The 20,484-nt window shown below is 31.7% G+C and overlaps 2 protein-coding genes across 5 annotated transcripts in view; both read left to right on the top strand.

The window, feature by feature from the left end:
• Positions 1 to 2,312: 2,312 nt before the first annotated feature.
• Positions 2,313 to 2,982, top strand: LOC115881472 (39S ribosomal protein L14, mitochondrial). The gene is made up of 2 exons (XM_030898958.1): positions 2,313 to 2,629; positions 2,690 to 2,982. The coding sequence occupies exons 1-2, from the start codon at positions 2,422 to 2,424 to the stop codon at positions 2,941 to 2,943; spliced, it is 462 nt and encodes a 153-aa protein (XP_030754818.1). The 5' UTR covers positions 2,313 to 2,421; the 3' UTR covers positions 2,944 to 2,982.
• A 518-nt stretch (positions 2,983 to 3,500) lies between these two features.
• LOC115881445 (polycomb protein Sfmbt) overlaps positions 3,501 to 20,484 on the top strand; it is a 56,822-nt gene continuing 39,838 nt past the window's right edge. For 2 of the 4 annotated variants that reach the window (XM_030898929.1, XM_030898922.1), the window contains exons 1-5: positions 3,501 to 3,636; positions 3,986 to 4,197; positions 4,286 to 4,529; positions 4,688 to 4,907; positions 16,686 to 16,884. In XM_030898929.1, the coding sequence (XP_030754789.1) occupies positions 3,630 to 3,636; positions 3,986 to 4,197; positions 4,286 to 4,529; positions 4,688 to 4,907; positions 16,686 to 16,884 (882 nt within the window). In that variant the 5' untranslated portion in view covers positions 3,501 to 3,629. Of the gene's footprint in view, positions 3,637 to 3,833; positions 3,892 to 3,985; positions 4,198 to 4,285; positions 4,530 to 4,687; positions 4,908 to 16,685; positions 16,885 to 20,484 lie in introns of all 4 variants that reach the window. The other 2 variants (XM_030898938.1, XM_030898946.1) reach the window with 2 other exon arrangements.

Raw genomic sequence — 20,484 nt, 5'->3', positions numbered from 1 at the left:
GAGATCCCGTTTTGATATCCTGGGATTGACTATCAGAATGAGAAATATGTCAGCGATCGTCATTTCAAAGCCAAATGGAAGTCGTTTTTTTTTTCGATACCCATACAACGTTACAAGAAAAAATATATCTATAGTATTTTTAATACCTATTTAGAGGTACCAGCCGTTTTAGTAACTTAACGTATGCGGCTTCTTGCACCATCTAAACCCGCATGAAAAAAATTAGGTTATGACCTTTGTCATGTCAAATGCTTGACATATTTCTTATTGCATTGGCGGAGTGACTTGAAATTTCATATTATCAGTGGCGGTTTATAATAATAAAAATTAATTTTATGAAATTCTAAAGATGTTGACGTAATAAAAAAAATATAAAAGAAGCGCACTAATTTTAAAAATATTGTTTTATTAACTAGATACCGAGTTTTCTTAAAAAAATACCTATATTATTTAAGATCTCGATTTAAGGCTTATACTTATGCTTAATGTAGTAAACTATATTCAAAACGATTTAGGATCTCGATTTAAGGCAATTCAAAAAGCGTCCGAAGCACTAAAAGTATAATAAATAATATAACAAGAAGTCGAGCAAGCAGTAATAATATTTATTTAAGGGCTCGTTTAAGTACAAATTCTAGATTTAAAAAAAATTACAACGTGATCTTAAAGGCTAAGTTTAATTATTTTCTAAATCAGAATAACTTTCGGAAAGTGATAGTTCATCATCGGATTCATTGGATACAGAGATCACCATAGGTTCGATGTTTAGTAGATCCAGTTTGTTTTCTACTTCCCATGCTTCAGAAATAATTTTCTCTGTATGTTTTATGTAATTCTGCCAGTGTTGCTCCGGTACATTATTTATAACGTCATTCCATATTTTTAAGACTTCAGTAGGTGACCCTGCAGTTTTCATAATAGCTTGGTCCATAATGCCTTTTAGTTTCAGACCATACCATTTCGATGGCATTAAAATGGAATGGTAGGGTGGTAGCCTGAGAACACAATGACCATGCTCGGCAGCGTATTTATCTAAATGATAATTTTTTTCCGGAAAAACTTGCTTTTCAATTATATTCCAAACAGCATCCTTTAAAATGTGATCTGGAAAAGGAATATTCTTCTTTTTGAGCCATTCTAACATGCGTGTTTTGCTCTAACTTTTTCTTGGGATTTCTTCATCCAGGCGACTGTGGTACGTTGCGTTATCCATTATAATTAACGATGGTTCTTCCAAGTTTACAATTAGTTGCTTTTTAAACCAGTTTTCAAAATTTTCGGTGTTCATGTTGTCATGGTAATTACCTGTTTTTTTATTGCATTTAAAAATTAGCGATGCATTTACCACAAAACCATTTTTATTACCGGCATGAACAATTACATATCGCGTCCCACTTCCAGTTTTTTTTAAATCACTGTGTTTAGTACCATCTTGCCACATTCTTCTATCCCCGCTTTTACTAAAAATCCATGTCTCATCCAGAAAAACAGGTGTAAAAAGCTTTTCGCTTTTAGCAGCATGGTATTTGTTCAAAAATAATATTCTTTTTAATCTGATTCCAGGCATTTCCAATAACTGTTTTCTTCCATCCCGTTTTTTGAAATGAAAACCCATTTTTTTAATTCCCAAATATAACGAACTTTTGGAAATCTTAGTTTCTGGAGACTCTTAGAGTTTCTACTGTGATTTTATCCTTTCGCGCATACATTTTGTAAATTACTTCCCTCAAACAATGTAGGGTATTCTTTGTAATTCGGATTTTGCTCCGGGAAACGCTTGCAGACATATTTCTTCTAAATTCGAAATCTGTAGCTCTGTTTGGTTTTTCTAGATTATATAATGTGCATTCTGGGACTTTTAGTGCTTCGGACGCTTTTTGAATTGCCTTAAATCGAGATCCTAAATCGTTTTGAAAATAGTTTACTACATTAAGCATAAGTTTTTTGGATTCATCAGAATATCGCATTTTTATATCTTATTTTGCGTTATGACATTAACATGAAACGTAACTTCAAAAACGTGACATCTAACAAATTATTAGTAATCGACGTTCATTTTTGTTGGTAATTTTTTGTTTCAACTGATTTATTAATAATAAATAAGGATGGTGTTATTCTAAATGGGTATTAAAAATACTATAGAATATTTTTTTAACATTGTTAAAATTATGTACGCCTCTGAAGTCAAATATTTTTATTGCCGCCTGCATTCTACGATTGTGGCGCCCTCGAGCATCCAGAGGCCAAATTAAATTTGTCAAGAAAATAAATGTTTCATAATTCTCGCTACATTGCCCTCTATCTATTATAAAGTGAACTAATTTATTCTCTAACCTAACCTTAAAATTCGATTTCAAATTTATAGAATATAGAATGGGTATTTGAGAAAAAACAAACAGATAATACAACTTAAGTATCAATATGATAACAAGGAACTTAATTTTTCAGTCTTCGAAAATATTTGGAAGGTCACAATACAATCTGCACACGTCTTCTGTAAAATGTGAAATTCAAAAAATGACCAAGCTACGAGTAGTGGATAATAGTGAAATTGGAAAACAAGCTATGGCAGAAGGAAAGCCCCCGAAATGTATTCACGTTTATAATAAAACTGGAATTGGGAAAATAGGTATAAAAAAAAACATGGTAAAATTTCAAGTACTAATATTGACATTAACATTCATTGTAGGTGACAGAGTTCTTGTAGCCATTAAGGGCGAAAAGAAAAAAGGTATACTTGTAGGTTTGAAACAAAATCAAAAACCAAAAGTGCCTAAATTTGATAGTAATAACATAGTGTTAATAGATGATAGCGGCACACCACTAGGAACTAGAATACATGTGCCTATTCCAACAATTCTACGAACTATTATGAAAGAAAAAACGCATAATAAAGGAGCTGATTATACGAAAATATTGGGTATTGCTTCTAGATTTGTTTAAATAGTTGTATATAGTATAATAAATGTTATTTTAAACTAATTCCTTTCCTTTAACATACCAAAAAAATACCTGTGAATTCATTATGAAATCATATATTACGTCCAGAACAACAAGTTGTTATAGACAGAAGTACCAAACATATAGGTACTTGAATAAATAGGAACTTTAAAAGCATTTAATATCATTTTAATCTTTGATTTTAATAATTTAATGTCTTAAAAATATTAAATTTTTTCTGAGCCAAGGAAAAGAATAGTATCGCCATCTAGGGTCGAAGGGATGAAGTTTCCTTTTTCAAATAAACAATACCAGTGAAAACTATTTTATTACAAATCGAAGAAATGAACCTTTTTAAAACATGTGTACATAATTTATTTATACCAATCTTTTTAATACATTTTCTTGTTTTGTTAGTTTCTACATCTGTTGATCACAGTTTTGATTAAAGAAATATAAAATTAAACAAGGAAAATTATTAAAGAAACAACCTAAATTTAAAGAATGTTGGCGACACTGGAGCTTTATAAGTTTGATTTTATTTGACAGATTTTGACAGCCTCGTTGAAATTGAAAATTGTGGGATCCGTGAATCGTGTAGGTCTTTCTTGAAATTAAATAAATTCTCACTGAAAATGTTATTTTTTTGTTTTTTCGCGGAATTGGCAGACTTTTAGTTAATTTCTAAAATGAATGGTACGTTGCTTTTACGGTACAATTTGTAGAAAATATTTCCTTTTGTTTGCAAACACCCTATTGAATTGATGGTTGTTTTTTATACTTTTTTCATAATTATACCATAGTTGAGTTTTAATTTTAGACCTAATGTATGCTTAAATTTGCTCTATTTCTATAATTACAAACGATAATTTTGTTGGTTTTATTGATTCTAGTCTCCTGGAAAATAAAAAAAATGGTTTTCCTTTAGAAATGACATCAGTTATCTATTAGGTATATTTTAAGATATTTTCAAGTAAGGCTTAACGATCTTTTCACAAAGATTGTTAATTTAGAACATAATTTATATCTGAAATTTCCGTTATAGTATATAATACTATGCCAGGTATGGCTGAAATGGGAATGGTATGGATGGGCTCCCAACAAGCAGTTGGAGAAGTACCCATAGGTCTTATGCCTAATGAAAACAACGAACTACTTCTGGATCATCAGGATAATGTTTATTATACACCTTCCCATCATAGCATGTCAAGCCAATCAATGGACGATCTCCATAGTACTATGCACAGCTCCCAAGTTGTAAGTTTTGCCTTCTATATAATCATAGTACCGTTCAGAGAATAATAACTATTAAGTCAAACTGTTGTTCAATCATATGTATTTTTAGGATACGGTAGAGAGCTACGATATGATGCATTACATTGATATGAAAAATGAAAGCAATGATTCAAGCTACCTCGAGGATGATAATTCTCAACCTGTATATATGATAACCACTGCCACGCAAACATTGCCTTGTCCCACAAGAAAAATTAAACCAGTTAAGCATCCAGGTTTAGTTTTGAAAACGCCAATTGCATATCAAGGGAATACAGATCCATCGGTCATACCTATTCAGAAAGATGGAATTGGTAAGAATTAAAATACTTTAATACTATTAATCTTTATTGTTTTATTGGTAATATTCTCCAAAAAATTACTCTATTGATACTAATTGATTTCATTAATATTTGGTTGGGTACTATGTTGATCAAGATTTACATTACTAAAACTTAATTCATTTTTGCAGCTGTTTGTGAGAAATGTGGTGCGATTGGTGTAAAGCACGCTTTTTATACAAGAGAACGACGGTTTTGTTCTATGGCTTGTGCTAGAGGTTATAGTGGTCTAATACCGGAACCTTTGCCTCAGTCCAATCCTGATACGCCTGAAGCTAAGCATCAGTTTGCTAAGTACCGATTTAGTTTGCAGTATGAAGATGATTTTTCGGATTCTTACATTGACTCAAGGTAAGTAATGTGATGTGGAACAATTTTTATTTTGGAGAATGACTCTTCAAAATTGAAAATGAAAAGAATTATATTCAGGGTGGTCCGAAGTGTATTCCGGAAACTTCGGCGGCATATTCTGTAGATAAAAATAAGTAAAAAAGTTTGTATAAATGTATGTTCTAAAATGCTTAATAACGTCAATATTTGGATCAAAATTGGTATCTGCTATTTTTTTGACATGACAAATTTGATTTTGATGTACATTTGAGGGCGCCACCTACATGTGTTTTAACTGTTTTGAAGAGTAATAACTTTTTATCCGTACCTGTATAGAACTACTGAATAAAAAAATATACATTTTCGTAATTTTTTACGTAAAAAATGTCTCTTGGTAAAAATCGTTAAGAGCAACCCTTCTCGAGATATTTAGAAGGGAACTAGTCAATACATGTCATTATTGACAAAAAATAAACAATGTTTAGTAGATAGTTATTTGACTGAAATTATAATTTTGGGAAATTTTTATTTTTTTAACTTAATCATAAAATTTTCTTCGAAAAAATGATGATTGATTGGCACAAAAACATTTCAAATTTATGATTTCAGTCTATTAACTATTTAGTCAGCATGTTTAATTTATGCCAATGATGACAGGTATTGATAATTTCGATTTCAAATATCTCGAGAAGTATTACTCGTAGCGATTTTTATTAAGAGACCTTTTTTACGTTAAAAACGTCGTAAATGTATATTTTTTTACTTAGTAGTTTTATACAAGTAAGGATCGAAGAGTTATGACTCTTCAAACCAATTAAATATTATGTAGATGTCGCCCTCTAAAAATTGGGGTCATATTGACATCAAAATCTAATTTCTCATATCAAAAAACTCCCAGACACCAAATTTCATCCAAATATTGACATTAGTTCAGAAATTATTTGGAAAAAATCGAAATAAAAATTAAACTTCCACACCCTGTATCTCCAAAACTAAGCATTTTAGGATATACATTTATAAGAACTTTTTTACTTATTTTTATCTGCAGAATATGCTGCAGAAGTTTCCGGAATAAAATTTGGACCACCCTGTATAGTAGCTCTAAAAGCCTAAAAGGCTCATGCATGGCTTCATTGGTTATCTTTCTCCATTTATTTCTGTCTTTCGCTTTTATTCTCCACCCATTCACTCTTATCCTTCTCAAGTTCTCTTCAACATCCTTTTTCCATTTGGTTCTCGGTTTACCACTCCTTCTCTTTCTACTTATTTCACGTTTCATTATCATACTAGGAACTTTGTTTTTGCTTCAGCCATTTTCAGAAAAGAATTGGTTAGGTATATTTTGGTGTATTTGCAGTGAATGTTGAAGAAAACATTATTAAAAAAGATAACAAATAAAACTAAAATGTTTAGATAAGCAAATCAAAATTTTGAAAAATTTGAAAATTGATAGAAAATTTCTTGTAATTTTTGTAACGTTGTTATTAATGTCCCATTTTAAAATTTTTCAAAAATTGAAGCAAAATTATTTCGATTACAGTTTATTAATAGAAAATGTCCTCAAATTTTGTCTAATATACGTATGTTCTTCTGCATTACTCAATTTTTTTTCTGAAGTTCAGTTTATTAATTATCCATCTTTGCCCTTTGTCTATTTCCTAAAATAAAATAAAAAATATCTAGGTAGTTGATCTTAATACACATTCTATAAGTTTTAATATAAACGTAAAGGAGAACCAATTAAACTAAAAAAATTGTGTTATTAAGGTCGGAAGATCTGGTCTCCGAGGACTCCATTCGGGTACCTCTATCCACGCGTAGTTTGGTTCCAGTTGACTCATAATTAAGAAAAATCCCGATGATTTCGTCCATTTAGAGGCATCGGTTCGAAACGTCGAGGGCATCATCCTGTACTTCCTTGAAACTGACGATCGCTGTCATTTTCAAACCAACTTACCGTCTTTTTTACCGATCAGATGACAGTAGCAGTAACAGTCATCCAGGTGACTTGGTAGTAGTCGCCCAGTTGATCCTTGAAATTCCCCATATAATGTTACCTACAAAATGATAGCGGTCTTCATTTCCAACACATCCCTGATTATATCGGGTGTTCTATTTTAGGGATGGAATCTAAGTATGTCTAAGACAAATATTTAAGCAATAATTCACCTCAATACCACAAATTACCTATAACAGATGCGAAAGAACACCGAATTACGCGTTCAGGTTTCTGTGACCTTCAGAAAGAGTTCGTAGACAATCCGCATCAATGTATAGTTTGAGTTATTATTTGTTTGGGTGAAAATAATCTGCACCAATATCGAGGCCTACAAAAAGGTCCACAGACTTCGAGACATACGAAAAATCAAGTCCATTTAGCGTGTGTCGCAATTTTTACACCTTAAAAAATTAGTTTTTTATAGCTATAGCAACTGCAGCGACTATGAAAAAAGCTGTGTGATTTTCATAGAAAATAAGGGCACCTGTAATTCATTTGAGAATGTTATAAATCGCTAAAAGAGGTTTCAAATCTCTTGGATTTCTATTAATATTAAATAAATTTTATTAAAAATTGAACTAAAATTGTTAGTATCATTAAAAACAATTCAAATTCAAAAATTGTATCAGTCAAATTCCCTCATTTAAGGTGAATATTAAAGTAAATATAAATACAGCTCATTCTAAGCTCTACTTATCTTTAAGAAAAATTTAAATCATTGTTGCAATTGGGCCTTAATGCCATTTCGAATGAACAATAGTATTAATAATGTACATTATAATAATAATAAATTTTATATCATAGTGTGTATTAAAACTGCTAAAACACTTTTAAATTGGTATTACAACTTTTGTTTTTTAATCCAAAAAAAGTTATCAATTTTCTCAATCAAAATATTTGTGGTCCTGAAAAGGACCTTCGTTTTCCCATGTTCGTCAAGGTAGGTAATGGGTAAACGGTAAAAAAACAGGATAATGAAATTTAAAAAATTACAAAAATTGTTCAAAAGTGCCTCCCTCTTGCATTAAACAATAACAAACGAACGCATAAAATCCCCTCCTCACATTGGATAACATATCAGGAGTGACAGTGCCAAAGGCATTAAATATTTTCTGCCTTAACTGCTCCAAGTTTTGAATTTCTTCATGGCCGTAAATTTTAGATTTTATGTACCTTCATAAAAAGAAATCATTCACCGAGAAGTCAGGTGAAATTAAACGTCATTCTAAACAAAACTGTCGTTTTTGAAAACTTGTCAAAATTTGGACACACGCTAAATGGACTTGATTTTCCTGTCTCGAAGTCTGTGGACTTTTCTGTATAATCTCACAGTAATTTAATAGATTGCTCGTCATATTATATCAGCTCGTAGGAGATTAGAAAAAAAAAGATATTTATAGTATAAAAAATTAATTTATTTAACAAAATTTAATTAAAGATGTGACAAAATAGTTACATTTCTATTGGTTCTATCGGACTTTTTCGACTATATAAATCTTTATTTTTGTAAACTTTAATGCATAAAATATTTTCAATCTAATAAATAATTTAATGATGTAAATAAGAGGAAATTTCTCACATGGGTGGTCAAATTCTATAGTTTTCATTATATCAAACAGCCTCTGAATGTTTTCTTCAGTGCAAAACTCATTAAAATTTAATATAAGTAATTTTTCCAGCCTGTAAATAAAATGAACAAATTTTTCCACTTTCATGATCAAAGGCTTTTAAATGGGTAAATAATTTCGAGTTATCCAGAGATTCGGATTCTTTTGCAAATTTTAGACAAATATCACATTGATGTATTTGAAGACCCTTTTTAATGATGTAGTCAAACATAATTAAAAACATTTTGAGTTGAAAACATTTCTCAGAGGCTGTTTGATAGAATGAAAACTATAAAATTTGACCACGCATGTGAGAAATTTCCTCTTATTTACATCATTAAATGATTTATTAGATTGAAAATATTTGATGTATTAAAGTTTACAAATAAAGATTTATATAGTCGAAAAAAGTCCGATAGAACCAATAGAAAGGTAACTATTTTGTCACATTTTTAATTAAATTTTGTTAAATAAATTAATTTTTTATACTATAAATATCTTTTTTTTCCTTATAAATAAACACATTTGCATCCTATTTTAAATAAGATATACAAATTACCAAAACTTAGAAATAACAGTTCAAAGGTTCAACAAAAATCCTACACGCGTTTTTAAAAAGAAACATATAACCACGCACTATGTCATTCCAGCAAGCGAATACGACACAGCATCGGTTTCCGGACTAAACGACTGGTGTATTTACACCACTCAATAGGCGTGTCGGGTTTGCCGAGCGGTTTCCGATGCAGTCGCTTTCTTTCGCATCTGTTATAGGTAATTTGTGTCAATACACCAAAACGCTTTTTTGCATTCTACGCGCGTTTCGTTAACCATGTTAGCATCATCGTAGTAGATGATTAAAACGTAGTAGATAGATGATTAAAACTAAACCAATATCTACAAATTAAGCGTTTATATAGGCGCTCCGTTGGCACCGAATAAGCGTGACAAAACTAACCAAGCGAGACAAAACCAACTTAGCGTAACAATTAATTACTAGAAACTAGAGCAATAGGAACAGAGAACTGGAAAGATTTGGACCATTGTCTCTATTCATAGTATCTTTACATTTATTAATTTTGATGCTCTCATATGCATCTAATTGCCTGTAATTTGAGACTTATTTAATTAATTTTAAATTATTATATACAGTGTTCTTTATGAACAATATGTTGAGCAACACAAGATTAATCCAGTCTTTAAATATACAGTTAATATTGATCATCTAGTTTGCCCAACATATTTCTGATTACAATTTTTACATGAAATTTTATAAAACCTGACCTTTCCAGTGGAGGTGTTTTATCTTTAGGATTACCTAATAATTGTTGTAATTTATTATTAGCACTATACATAAGTTTATAATTATTGACAGTCTTAAAAATCCTTTTTAAATCACAGGATAACTCTCTATCAAACGGTTTTCGAATTTGCAGATATCGCAAAGTTATACCTACGTTTTCTAATTATTATATCAAATTGAAAGAGAATATCCATTGCACTCAGCTACATTCCTAATGTAATTTCTTTCTAATTCATATCTTTCGTTGGTAAGTAGAAAACTAAGTAGTCTCCAAACTAAGAAATTTAAAATAGCCTATACCAACCTATACATATCAAATTCCAGGCAATTATTTCTAATAACTAATACATCTAGAGATGTTAATATTATCGTTGTTCTCAATTTCATAGGTAAATTTAATGGAAGGAAAACGAATTTATTTAATTTAGAAATAAAATTATCTATGTTGTCAGAATGTGTGTCAAAGACGGCAAATATGTCATCTACGTACCTAAACGGTGCCTAAACCATACTCTTGGAAAATAAACTGATTTTTAGCCTCTACTTCAAACCTGCTCATAATAGTACGGTTAGCGAAACGCGCGTCCGGTGCAAAAATAAAAGTGTTTTGGTGTATTGTGGCGAATTAGTGTTTTATTTTGCTGTTGTAACACCGAAGGTAATCCACCACCTCCCAACTGTAATCAAATATTTAAAGCTAAGACTGACTATTTTATGCAATATCGTTAAAATTCGTAATTTTTTTTTATTTAATTAATATATAATAAATTAATTTTTTAAATAGTGTAGCAGAGTTTCTATTAACTTTTTCCATCTAATATATTACTAAATAATGAAAAATAATTATTAAAAATGGCTCCTGTTGATAAATGCAAAGTATGCGATGAGAATATTCGAACAAATTCTACAGCAATAAAATGTAACCACTTTGATTGTTGGATACACATGCAGTGCACAGACCTTACAAATGAGGAGTTTACAAAATTGGCCTCTACGTCTAAGAAACACTCTATAAATGGGTCTGTTCCATTTGTCTTAGTGCTGAAGTTAGTATTATAGTCAATGAGCAAGATGTCGAAACAAATAATAAAACTGATATTGACAAAATGGGAGCTCTTTTTTGTAAATACTTCTTGCCTTTTAAAATCGAGATTGAAAAGACCCTTACTGACATTAAGAGCAATATTAGTTTGGTTTTAGAAGAAAACCAAAGATTAAAAGAGGAAAACCAGGCCATGTGGAATAAGTTGAATCAACTTGAAAGAGACTACAACACCAATAGTAATGCCCTGTCAGCCGAACAGAGAGTCGAATCTTATAGCTTTCAATGTTCCTGAATCTCGTAGGCAAACCAAAGAAGAAAGAAACGAGGAGGATTACAACTCATTAAGGCCATAAATAACCATGCTCAAATAAATAAGGTTAATATCAAAGGGTTTAGAATCGGAACATATAACAACAATAAAATAAGACCTGTTATAGTTATGCTTAGTTCAGCTGAAGATGCACTTACTCTCTAGAGAACTACTCAGGCCCCTATTTCAAAACAGATTTAACTAAGATGCTGCAATCAAATCTTAAGAAATTGAGAGAAGACTTAAATATTATGAAGATGAATGGCTGCACGAGTAAAACGATAAGATACATCAACGGAACACCTAAACGGATTCAGCTCTACGTACCCACAATTAAGTGTTCGAGCAATTTACCAGAATGTGTGTGGACTTAACACTAAACGCATGTGTTCTTGTTGTCGGTTTCCTCGGGGCTGTATGACATTGTTGCGGTTTCGGAGTCACGGATCCAGCCTGGAGTTTCGATAGTGAACTGTTCACAGACATCTACGGGGTATACCGGAAGGATCGGGACTTGGATGCAATGAGTGTGACAAGAGGAGGAGGTGTTATTTTAGCTGTACATTCGAGGTTGCATAATGGGACGTTGAACAATTGGCAAATTTTTCTTGCGACATAGAAACAACTAACACCCGCTAGTACCAGACTTGGGTCGAATACTGAAATCCGGTATTCGAATATGAATCCTGAATACTGTATTCTAAATTGTGTTCAAATACTTAAGATTCGAATATAAAAAAAAATTCGAATACCGCTGTATTTGAATACCTGGATTCATTTAAATATGAATACTTTTTGAATATTCCAACAAAAAAAACATATCCGTACTTTAAACATGATTTTTATTTATGTGCTTAAGTTATAAAACTATGAAACACAATAAGGTAACAATTGGAAAAAAAAATGATATTTTGACATAACCAATTTAACTCTTTTTGTTTCCTAGCCTACTACTCGAATTTTTAGACCATATTTTTTTTCTAAGCGGCAGCCTAACATGATTTTTTCTCTTAATATCTCCGATTAGAGACAAGATGCTGATATTTTGGAAAGTTTGTGCTCTATTTAACTGTGCAAAGAGAAATATAGCTTCCTATTTAAATTTCTTATGGAAAAGCGCAATATCTGTTATGATGTCAAACAGCGCCCTCTAGCTACCACGAAAAATATTATGGAAACAAAATTTATACTGAATATCATTAAGGAAGAAAAGCTGTTTTAAACCAGCCCTAGTTTATTTAAATCGGTTAACCCAAACCAGAGTTATCCTTATTTTAATAAAAGCTAGTTTAACCTTCCCCCACTACTTTATTTTATGAGATAGAGCAAAACATTCTATATCATAAAAATTACAGATTTCTTGATGATTACAGTAGTAATATTTAAAATACTTGTTCACCTGCATATTTTTGAGAAAAACCCTGTTTTCTGATTGGCTATCAGAGAAACGCCCCCTAGCGGATATTTTTCGAACTTGAAAATAATTTCCAGCGATTTCTCTCGATTTACTTATTAGAATTTTTTTCCCAAAGTTATACGATAAGTAGTTTCTGAGATACAGCCGGCGTCCATTCTTAGTTGGCCACCCGGTACTTTGTCTGGTATCACGGTATCACACACAAATTAACATCGTTTTCGTTTTCCTGTTATTACCGATTCTGAACCGTCCTAGAACTGTGATGCGTATGCGCAGGAGGAAATATGAAGACATTATTTCATTTGCGCATGCGCTGCAGAGTTCTAGGACGGTTCAGAATCGGTAATAACAGGAAAACGAAAAAAACTTATAACAGGTATTAAAATTTATAATAAAATACCTAGAATGGCGATACTGCACAAGTGCACACGTAATATCTAATCGTGATCCTTAAGCGACCCGTCTCGTCTCACGATTTGGCCATGATTAAATTTAACCCGATTGTCGGCATCGCGAATTGAGAACCGTCCGCAACCCCCGCGAACGTGTTTTAACAAGCTTAAGTTGCGTAAAGCGTAACGCAATATTCATAAACAAAATCAAACAGGATTCGAATACCGGGATTCCAATACAGGATTCGAATACCGGGATTCGAATACAGGATTTGAATACTGGGATTCAAAAACCAAAAAAGTATTCAGTCGAATACCAATTACACAAATGTATTCGAATAGTATTCGAATACCAGTCAAAAGTATTCTGAATAGGATTCAGAATACCGAGTATTCGAATACTACTCAAGTCTGACTAGTACCTAAGGATGCAACCCATCCCGCGTTAAATATTAACATTGGTACAGTTTGAATCTAGTAGTATTCTTCCGTGCAAATTACCTGTAAAGCTATATAATTTTTATAAAGCCAATTATTATTGAATTAATTATGTATTTTTATATGAGATATACGATTATTCTCTTGAGAGGTGCAGAATACAAAATAACTTAAGTTTCATATTTAAACTGTGCAACAACTTGATAGAATGTACTTAATTGTTAAACAAAGTAAACTTCCGCAGTTCCGATTGCTAATACTCGACAGTGTGAATTTTATCAGCCATTGGCGACATCAAATCTGCAGCAGAAACACCCATATACCGTTCTTGCTTCCTATGGAACAACTTAGCAAATTATACCAATATTAGTATTAGTAAAAACCTAGAGAAAGAAGAACTAAAATACCTGAATAAGGCAATAAAGCAAGGAGCAAGAAGAGACAAACAACAATTTTATTCTGATATATGCAAAGAAATCGAGGGACACAGTCTAAATAACCAACCAAGAGACCTCTTCAAAAAAATAAAATATATTACCAGGGACTTTAAAGCCAGAAATTGGGCAATCGAAGATCAAAATGGAACTTTAAGAACCAAAAAGAAGATATTATTGAGGTGGGAGATCATATTGCGAAGATTTATACAAAGACAGTGAAGAATATAACTATGTCGACCACCACGAAAATTCAGAGAAAGAACCGGACTCCTTAAAAGTGAAGTTGAATTGGCCATAAACAAATTAAAATACCATAAAGCACCAGGTTCAGACCTAATGACAGCAGAAATAATAAAAGCCGTTAAAGAACCTGGATTAGAAATGCTTCATCTGATCTGTAATAAAATATGGCACACAGGAGAATGGCCCGACGAATGGACACACTCCACCATTGTCACTCTCCACAAGAAAGGGAGCATACATAAGTGCAGCAACTATCGTACAATTTCCCTCATCTCACATGCCAGTAAAGTAATGTTGCAAATTATAAATGAAAGACTGAAAGCTTTTCTAGAAAGAGAAATTCCAGCAGAACAAGCAGGTTTCACCAAGAGCAGAGGCACTCGGGAACATCTTCTGAATATGCGCCAAATCATAGAGAAAGCAAGGAAATTCAACATCCCTCTTTATATTTGTTTCGTAGACTATAAAAAAGCTTTCGATAAAGCCAGATGGCATCACCTGTGGAAAATCTTAAAGGAAGTGGGGGTACCGCAACACCTTATTTCACTTATCATTCAGTTGTATCAGCACACTACAGGATCAGTTAGAATACTGGATTCAGCTTCAAAGGAATTTTCCCTCGAACAAGGAGTCAGACAGGGGTGTATATTGTCTCCTCAACTATTTAACATATACGGAGAGTACATGAATGAGCAGGTCGCTAGAAACATGGGAAGGAGGCATTTCAATAAATGGCCAAAAAATAAATAATCTACGCTTTGCAGATGATACAGCACTACTCGCTAACAGTCAAGAAGAGTTAATCAATTTAGTAAATCGGTCGGTCTGGAACTAAATACGCAAAAAACCAAAATTATGATAGTTGATAGGCAACATAACAACCATCCAAATATAAGTCATATCGACCGCTTTGAAGTCGTTAAGTCATACGTATACCTGGGATCACTATTGACAAATACAGGCACATCGGAAGAAGAGGTGAAGCGTAGGTGCAACATGGCAAAGGTAGTTGTTGGGAGACTGACCAAGATCTGGAAAGACCGCCAGATTTCAAGAGCCACCAAAAACCGGCTAGTCAACTGTTTGGTACTCCCAATATTGACGTATGGCTGCGAATCGTGGACTCTTAGGCAGGCGGAACGTAAGAAGATCGATGCTACCGAGATGTATTGTTATAGACGTATGCTCCGTATCCCATGGACTGAACGCCGTACAAACGTTTCCATTATAAATGAACTTAATATTACTAACAGGCTTTCCTGTAAAATCCGACTAAAACAACTAAAATATTTTGGACATATAATGAGGAAAAGTCCGGACAATATGGAAAGACTCATAATTCAAGGCAAGGTGGAGGGACGTAGACCACGTGGCCGCTCTCCAACTCGATGGATAGACCAGATCACGACTAGCTGTAGCAAGCCAATGCACGATGTCATCGAGATGACAAAAGACAGAGGCGCATGGAGAAAAATCATCCATGATGTTACGCTGACCACTACACTCCCTAATGGGGGTCGGGACTGAAGAGAGAGAGAGATGAACCTAGTTAATATTGTCTTGTAATTGGATTTTTTAATCTGTTAGACAATAAAGCATGTTATTATTATTAAAAGACATGTTTTATTTTAATTAGTATAGTTGTGTTAATCTTGTCAACATTATAAAAACAATTAATTCGCGCTTTATTTATATTTCAAATTGTTAATTTTTTGCTTATCAATAATTGTACTTAGACTTAAAGTAGTACATGTCCTAAATTAAATCTTTAAAATTGATAACATCATTTAAATAATATGTGATAATACCTATGCGTAAAAATAGGAGTCGTTTGCACAAAATGTCTCCTGTAGTGTCGCCGGCTGTTGTGTACTTTTTATACCATATACCAATACGTGAAATTTTCTTTTTACTACTTTCTCGAGTTTTGCGAAATTTGATAGAATTGATATTACATGTAGAAGTAGGTAATGTGCCGTTAGTTTGCAAATATTCTTATAGAACTCATTGTGAAAATTGTTTTTGTGTCTTTTCAAGATTACTAATATGTTTTATGTATATAGGACATTATCGATAGGTGAGAATATTAAAATTCTTATTATATATTTACATGTATATTATACTTATTTGTGTTTTGTTTTTAATTTGAATAATAATTATTATTATTCATTATACTTATTTAAAAATAAATTAAAACAATTAAAACTGTTTTTTCATGGAACAAAACGTACTTAAATGTTTTAAACATCTAACTTTTCTAATAATTTTTTAAAATTAACTCTTTTTTAGAATTTTAATGTGTTGCTTACATTTTAATAATAATTTGTAAATAAGCGCACACTTTCACTTTATCATTTTAACCGTTAAATAATATTGATTGTATTAATTCTTCTAAATTCTAAAATAACAATTATGGTTATTTTATATGTCCAGTAAGGTGGGTCAAAAAATCGACTATTTTTTTTCACTTTATACTCTGAAAAAAAGGTTCGTAGACATCTCAAAAAAAATTCTCTCCAAGTATGAGATCTTAATTTTAATAGGTAGGTCCTTCGCCTTGTGAACGACCTTTTTAACTTGTTTCTATTAAATTTAACTTTATTTACAGGTTGCCACAAATTCCAAAACCTACCATGCCGCCAGTAGACGATACGATTCCGTTGGTTCGGAGAAAGCCTTCCGAACTAGCAAATTCGTTTAATTGGGATTCACAATTAAGCGACAGATACTTCGTAGCAGCTCCCGTTACTTGTTTCAAACATGCACCGATGGCCGATGTTTGGGAAAACATCATGGTCGGAATGAAGGTAAGAAAATATCAGATTATAATTAATAAAACTGGTCTGCAAAAATATTTTTTTATTGAGCCCTGGTACCTACCATTCCTGCTGATTCTTATGTAAAATTAGAATCCAAATATTGCTTCCGTTCTCTTCTGCCACCCATTTTCATGAGAGCGTTCCTTCTTTATTTTTATCATATTTGTGGATATGATTTAATTTGAAGGGGTGAAAATAATTATTTTAGCTATAAAAAAATAATAAATAAAAAGATCTCTACCTTTCTGGTTCTCGCTTGTCATGTATACCCTCAGTTCTGAAACATTTCCTCTAAAAGTTCTGATTTCGCATCGAAATATTTCAGGAAACGCTTAGTGCCACCACATCAGAAACACATGTAATAAAGCCATATAAAATATATAGGTTTCGAAAATGTTTCGTATTTGTGGCATACTGTTTCCATTTTGTATCAAGAAACAGAGACACAGTTATTAGAAACATTACCTAAAATGTGCTCAAAAATGATACTTGGGTCAGAGATAACATTGTGGAGGCCAAAATAACCCTTTTCATCTCCGAAAATCGAAAGCATTAAAAATAGCGATGGGAACTATCGAATGGTTACTGAATGAATGATTTCAACTATCGAATGGTTTTATTCGAATAAAATCATTCATTCATTTGTATACTAACGCATATGTGACTACCTCGCCGTGCGACTAAATGGTTATCGTTGAGCCACGACTATCGAAGCACAGAATATCTAGCTACGCAAGCTAGATATTCTGTGATCGAAGTCTTTGGATAAATGAAATTTAGTATTCGTTTGATTTTTGTGTGCGTCAGTGCATTATTAATTCTTTCAAATTTTTATAACTTCGCCGTATAAATACTGTGCTATTTTTGCGTTTATTAAAATATTTAAAATACTAAAATAGTAGTTTTTTTTTTAATTGACCATTGTGTGCGTGTGCAGGTGGTCAAAATTTTTCCGAAAATTTGTATGATTTTCCGTAGCCCGATCTTTTAGTGATTTAATTTTATGTGGTATATGGTTTATTTTATAATGGGAAATTTTGAGAAGTCACAATTTTTAAGAGAGACGAGATGAACTTACAATTAATTTTAAAAATACATATTTTTATTTTAGATGTTTGAATAATATAAATTAGTTGAACTTAATAATCATATTTAAGTAATGTGGTTAAGTAAATGGGGTTATCGAACTCAAACTATGGGGTGTGAAAATTAAATTGAACGTTTTAAACGGGCCAATTTAAAAAAAAGTTAGCGATGTTTGTATTTTGTTTATGCTAATTCTCTTACATTAGTTTTTTGCGAAGAAATATTTAATTTATATTTTAAAGTAAATTTTAAATAGTAATATGAAGCACCTAATATAAATAATTTTGATTTCTAATTTTTTATTTATATTTTTCTTCCAATACACTGCATGCTTAGAAAATTAATAAATGTTTATATTTCATGATTTTAAAATTTGTTGTTAATATAACAAATTAGTTCTGTAATTATTATTATTTAATAAACCAATGTTGCCACAAAAAATTTAGAGACTATATTATTTATAAATAGGATCTAATATAAATAATTTTGACTTGAATCTAATTTGTTGTTTATATTTTGCTACTACCTAAAAAAATGTTTATATTAAATGATTTTAAATTTTGTTGTTAATAAGTATAACAAATTATTACTGTTATTATTATTTATTAAACCAGTCTTTGCTTAAAAACATTAAAAATAATTTTCCTACATCCAAAATAACAAGTATTATTGCAGTGTAACAACAGAATATTAATAAAAAAAAATGCAAAATATATAGACATACTATCCCTAACTAAGTAAAGCCAAACAATAATATTCCTTGCTCATATCAACTAATACCACTATATGGCAACAGCGCCCTTCATGATGTATTTTCTGTGTAAATACTAGCACCTCAATAAAAAAAAATAATGTGTCCTTATCTTTATCGGACTCCGCAAAAAATCAAAGATGCCGGCTTCTTTCATAGCATTGCCACCGACCGCTGTCGGGTTTCTCGGAAAGAAACCTACGTCGCTAACTAACTAAAATTCAGTTAATATTTTATTATATTCGATCCTGACGAATAAATGAATTTCATAAATGAATGAATTTTATAAATGAATGGTTTTTGCTGCCGAATTACTAGAATACAATATTTCAAGGCAGATGACGCATCTATTCGATAATTTTTATTCGAATAGTTTTCAACGAATGTTTTCTTACTAGCTATCGAATTATTCGAATGAATTGCAACTATCGAATGTTTCGATAGTATTCATTCGATAGTTCCCACTACTAATTAAAAATATGTAGGGGGACTCCCCAAAAACGGGGCTTGATGGGGGAAAAACGCAGTTCATATTTCGATTCAGGAGGATATTTACATAAGAATCGGTAAGAATTGTGTCATTGCCGATTTTCATGCAGACCAGTGTAATGTCTTCAGGTGATGTTCTCTATGGGTATCTCGGAAACTACTGGAGATAGAGAGTCGGTTAAATGGGGAAAGAATTGCAGTTTTGTGGGGTCATAAATATGCGCCTTTCAGATTTTTGAAAAAGTTTATGGCTTACTAGATATTTCGAAAAAAACAAATTTCGGCTATTTTAAAAATTGTCCCTAACTCTATTATAAGCTGTTTTAGACAAAAAGTTTTCAGATAAAAGTTGAAGATCATCACATCCTTAATGAGACTGTGCCCTCCGTTTTCTTCTAAAGCCTGTCATTTTTGACATATGACACAAACATGTTTTTTTAAATGGAAAACATAGTTGGCCATGACTTCATAAAAAGCGCCATTTTTTAAGCTTTTCAGCGATATAAGTTAAAATATGTTTTCTTCGAAAAATTACTGAGTTATAGCCAATTTTTATAATTTTTAAACAATTTTACTTAGTTAGCCATGGAAACAAGTTTAATCGTCTTTGCTCTCGGAAATGTGAAGCTGTCACATCCAAACTTTGTAAATTAAAATAAGCAAAAATTGTAAAAATGAATTTTTCAAATGAAGAAAAGCGTGTAGGATTTATTGGTTCAACTTTTCTTGACCATACATTTTCAAGGATACGTTAACTGGTGAATGTTACGTTTGTTAGAGAACGGGTTTCAAGACATGTTAGAAAAGTTACATTTAGTTATAGCCAATTCTGATCTTTCTTGATTAATTTCAATTGGATTGCATGGTATTCTTATTCTATTATGATTTATAAAACTTATAAAAAGTTAGAATAGATTACTAAACGGTTTCTTACAATTTACATTACACAAACTAAAACTTAAAAAATAATATCACTGCATACACTTTAAGTTATTTTAGAAAATCCGCCATTGTTTTGAGTTGCATCTTTTTAAAACTGAATTACTACCTATTCTCGTAGAAGGACCGGTGGACTTAATTATACTTCTCTCGTACCGTCATCGCCACTTCGACTGCCTCTCTTAATTCACAAATTCTTTTGTAAACCTTATTGTTAACCATACCGCATAAAAAAAATCTAAACTAGATAGGTCAGGTGATCGAGAAGGCCCATGCAATTGGTCCACCTCTTTCTATTCCTGAGTTTGCATAATTATGATGTA

The sequence above is a fragment of the Sitophilus oryzae genome, unplaced genomic scaffold (assembly GCF_002938485.1).
Source record: "Sitophilus oryzae breed Bouriz unplaced genomic scaffold, Soryzae_2.0 scaffold_1110_pilon_pilon, whole genome shotgun sequence".
Taxonomy (NCBI): Eukaryota; Metazoa; Arthropoda; class Insecta; order Coleoptera; family Curculionidae; genus Sitophilus; species Sitophilus oryzae.
The sequence above is the reverse complement of the archived record's forward strand: the minus strand, read 5'-3'. Positions and strand labels throughout refer to the sequence as shown.

Excerpts from the sequence above, each read along its gene's own strand:
- LOC115881472 (XM_030898958.1), top strand. The coding sequence starts at position 2,422 with ATGATAACAAGGAACTTAATTTTTCAGTCTTCGAAAATATTTGGAAGG. Across the intron at positions 2,630-2,689 it reads AACTGGAATTGGGAAAATAG|GTGACAGAGTTCTTGTAGCC; the intron begins GTATAAAAAAAA and ends CATTCATTGTAG.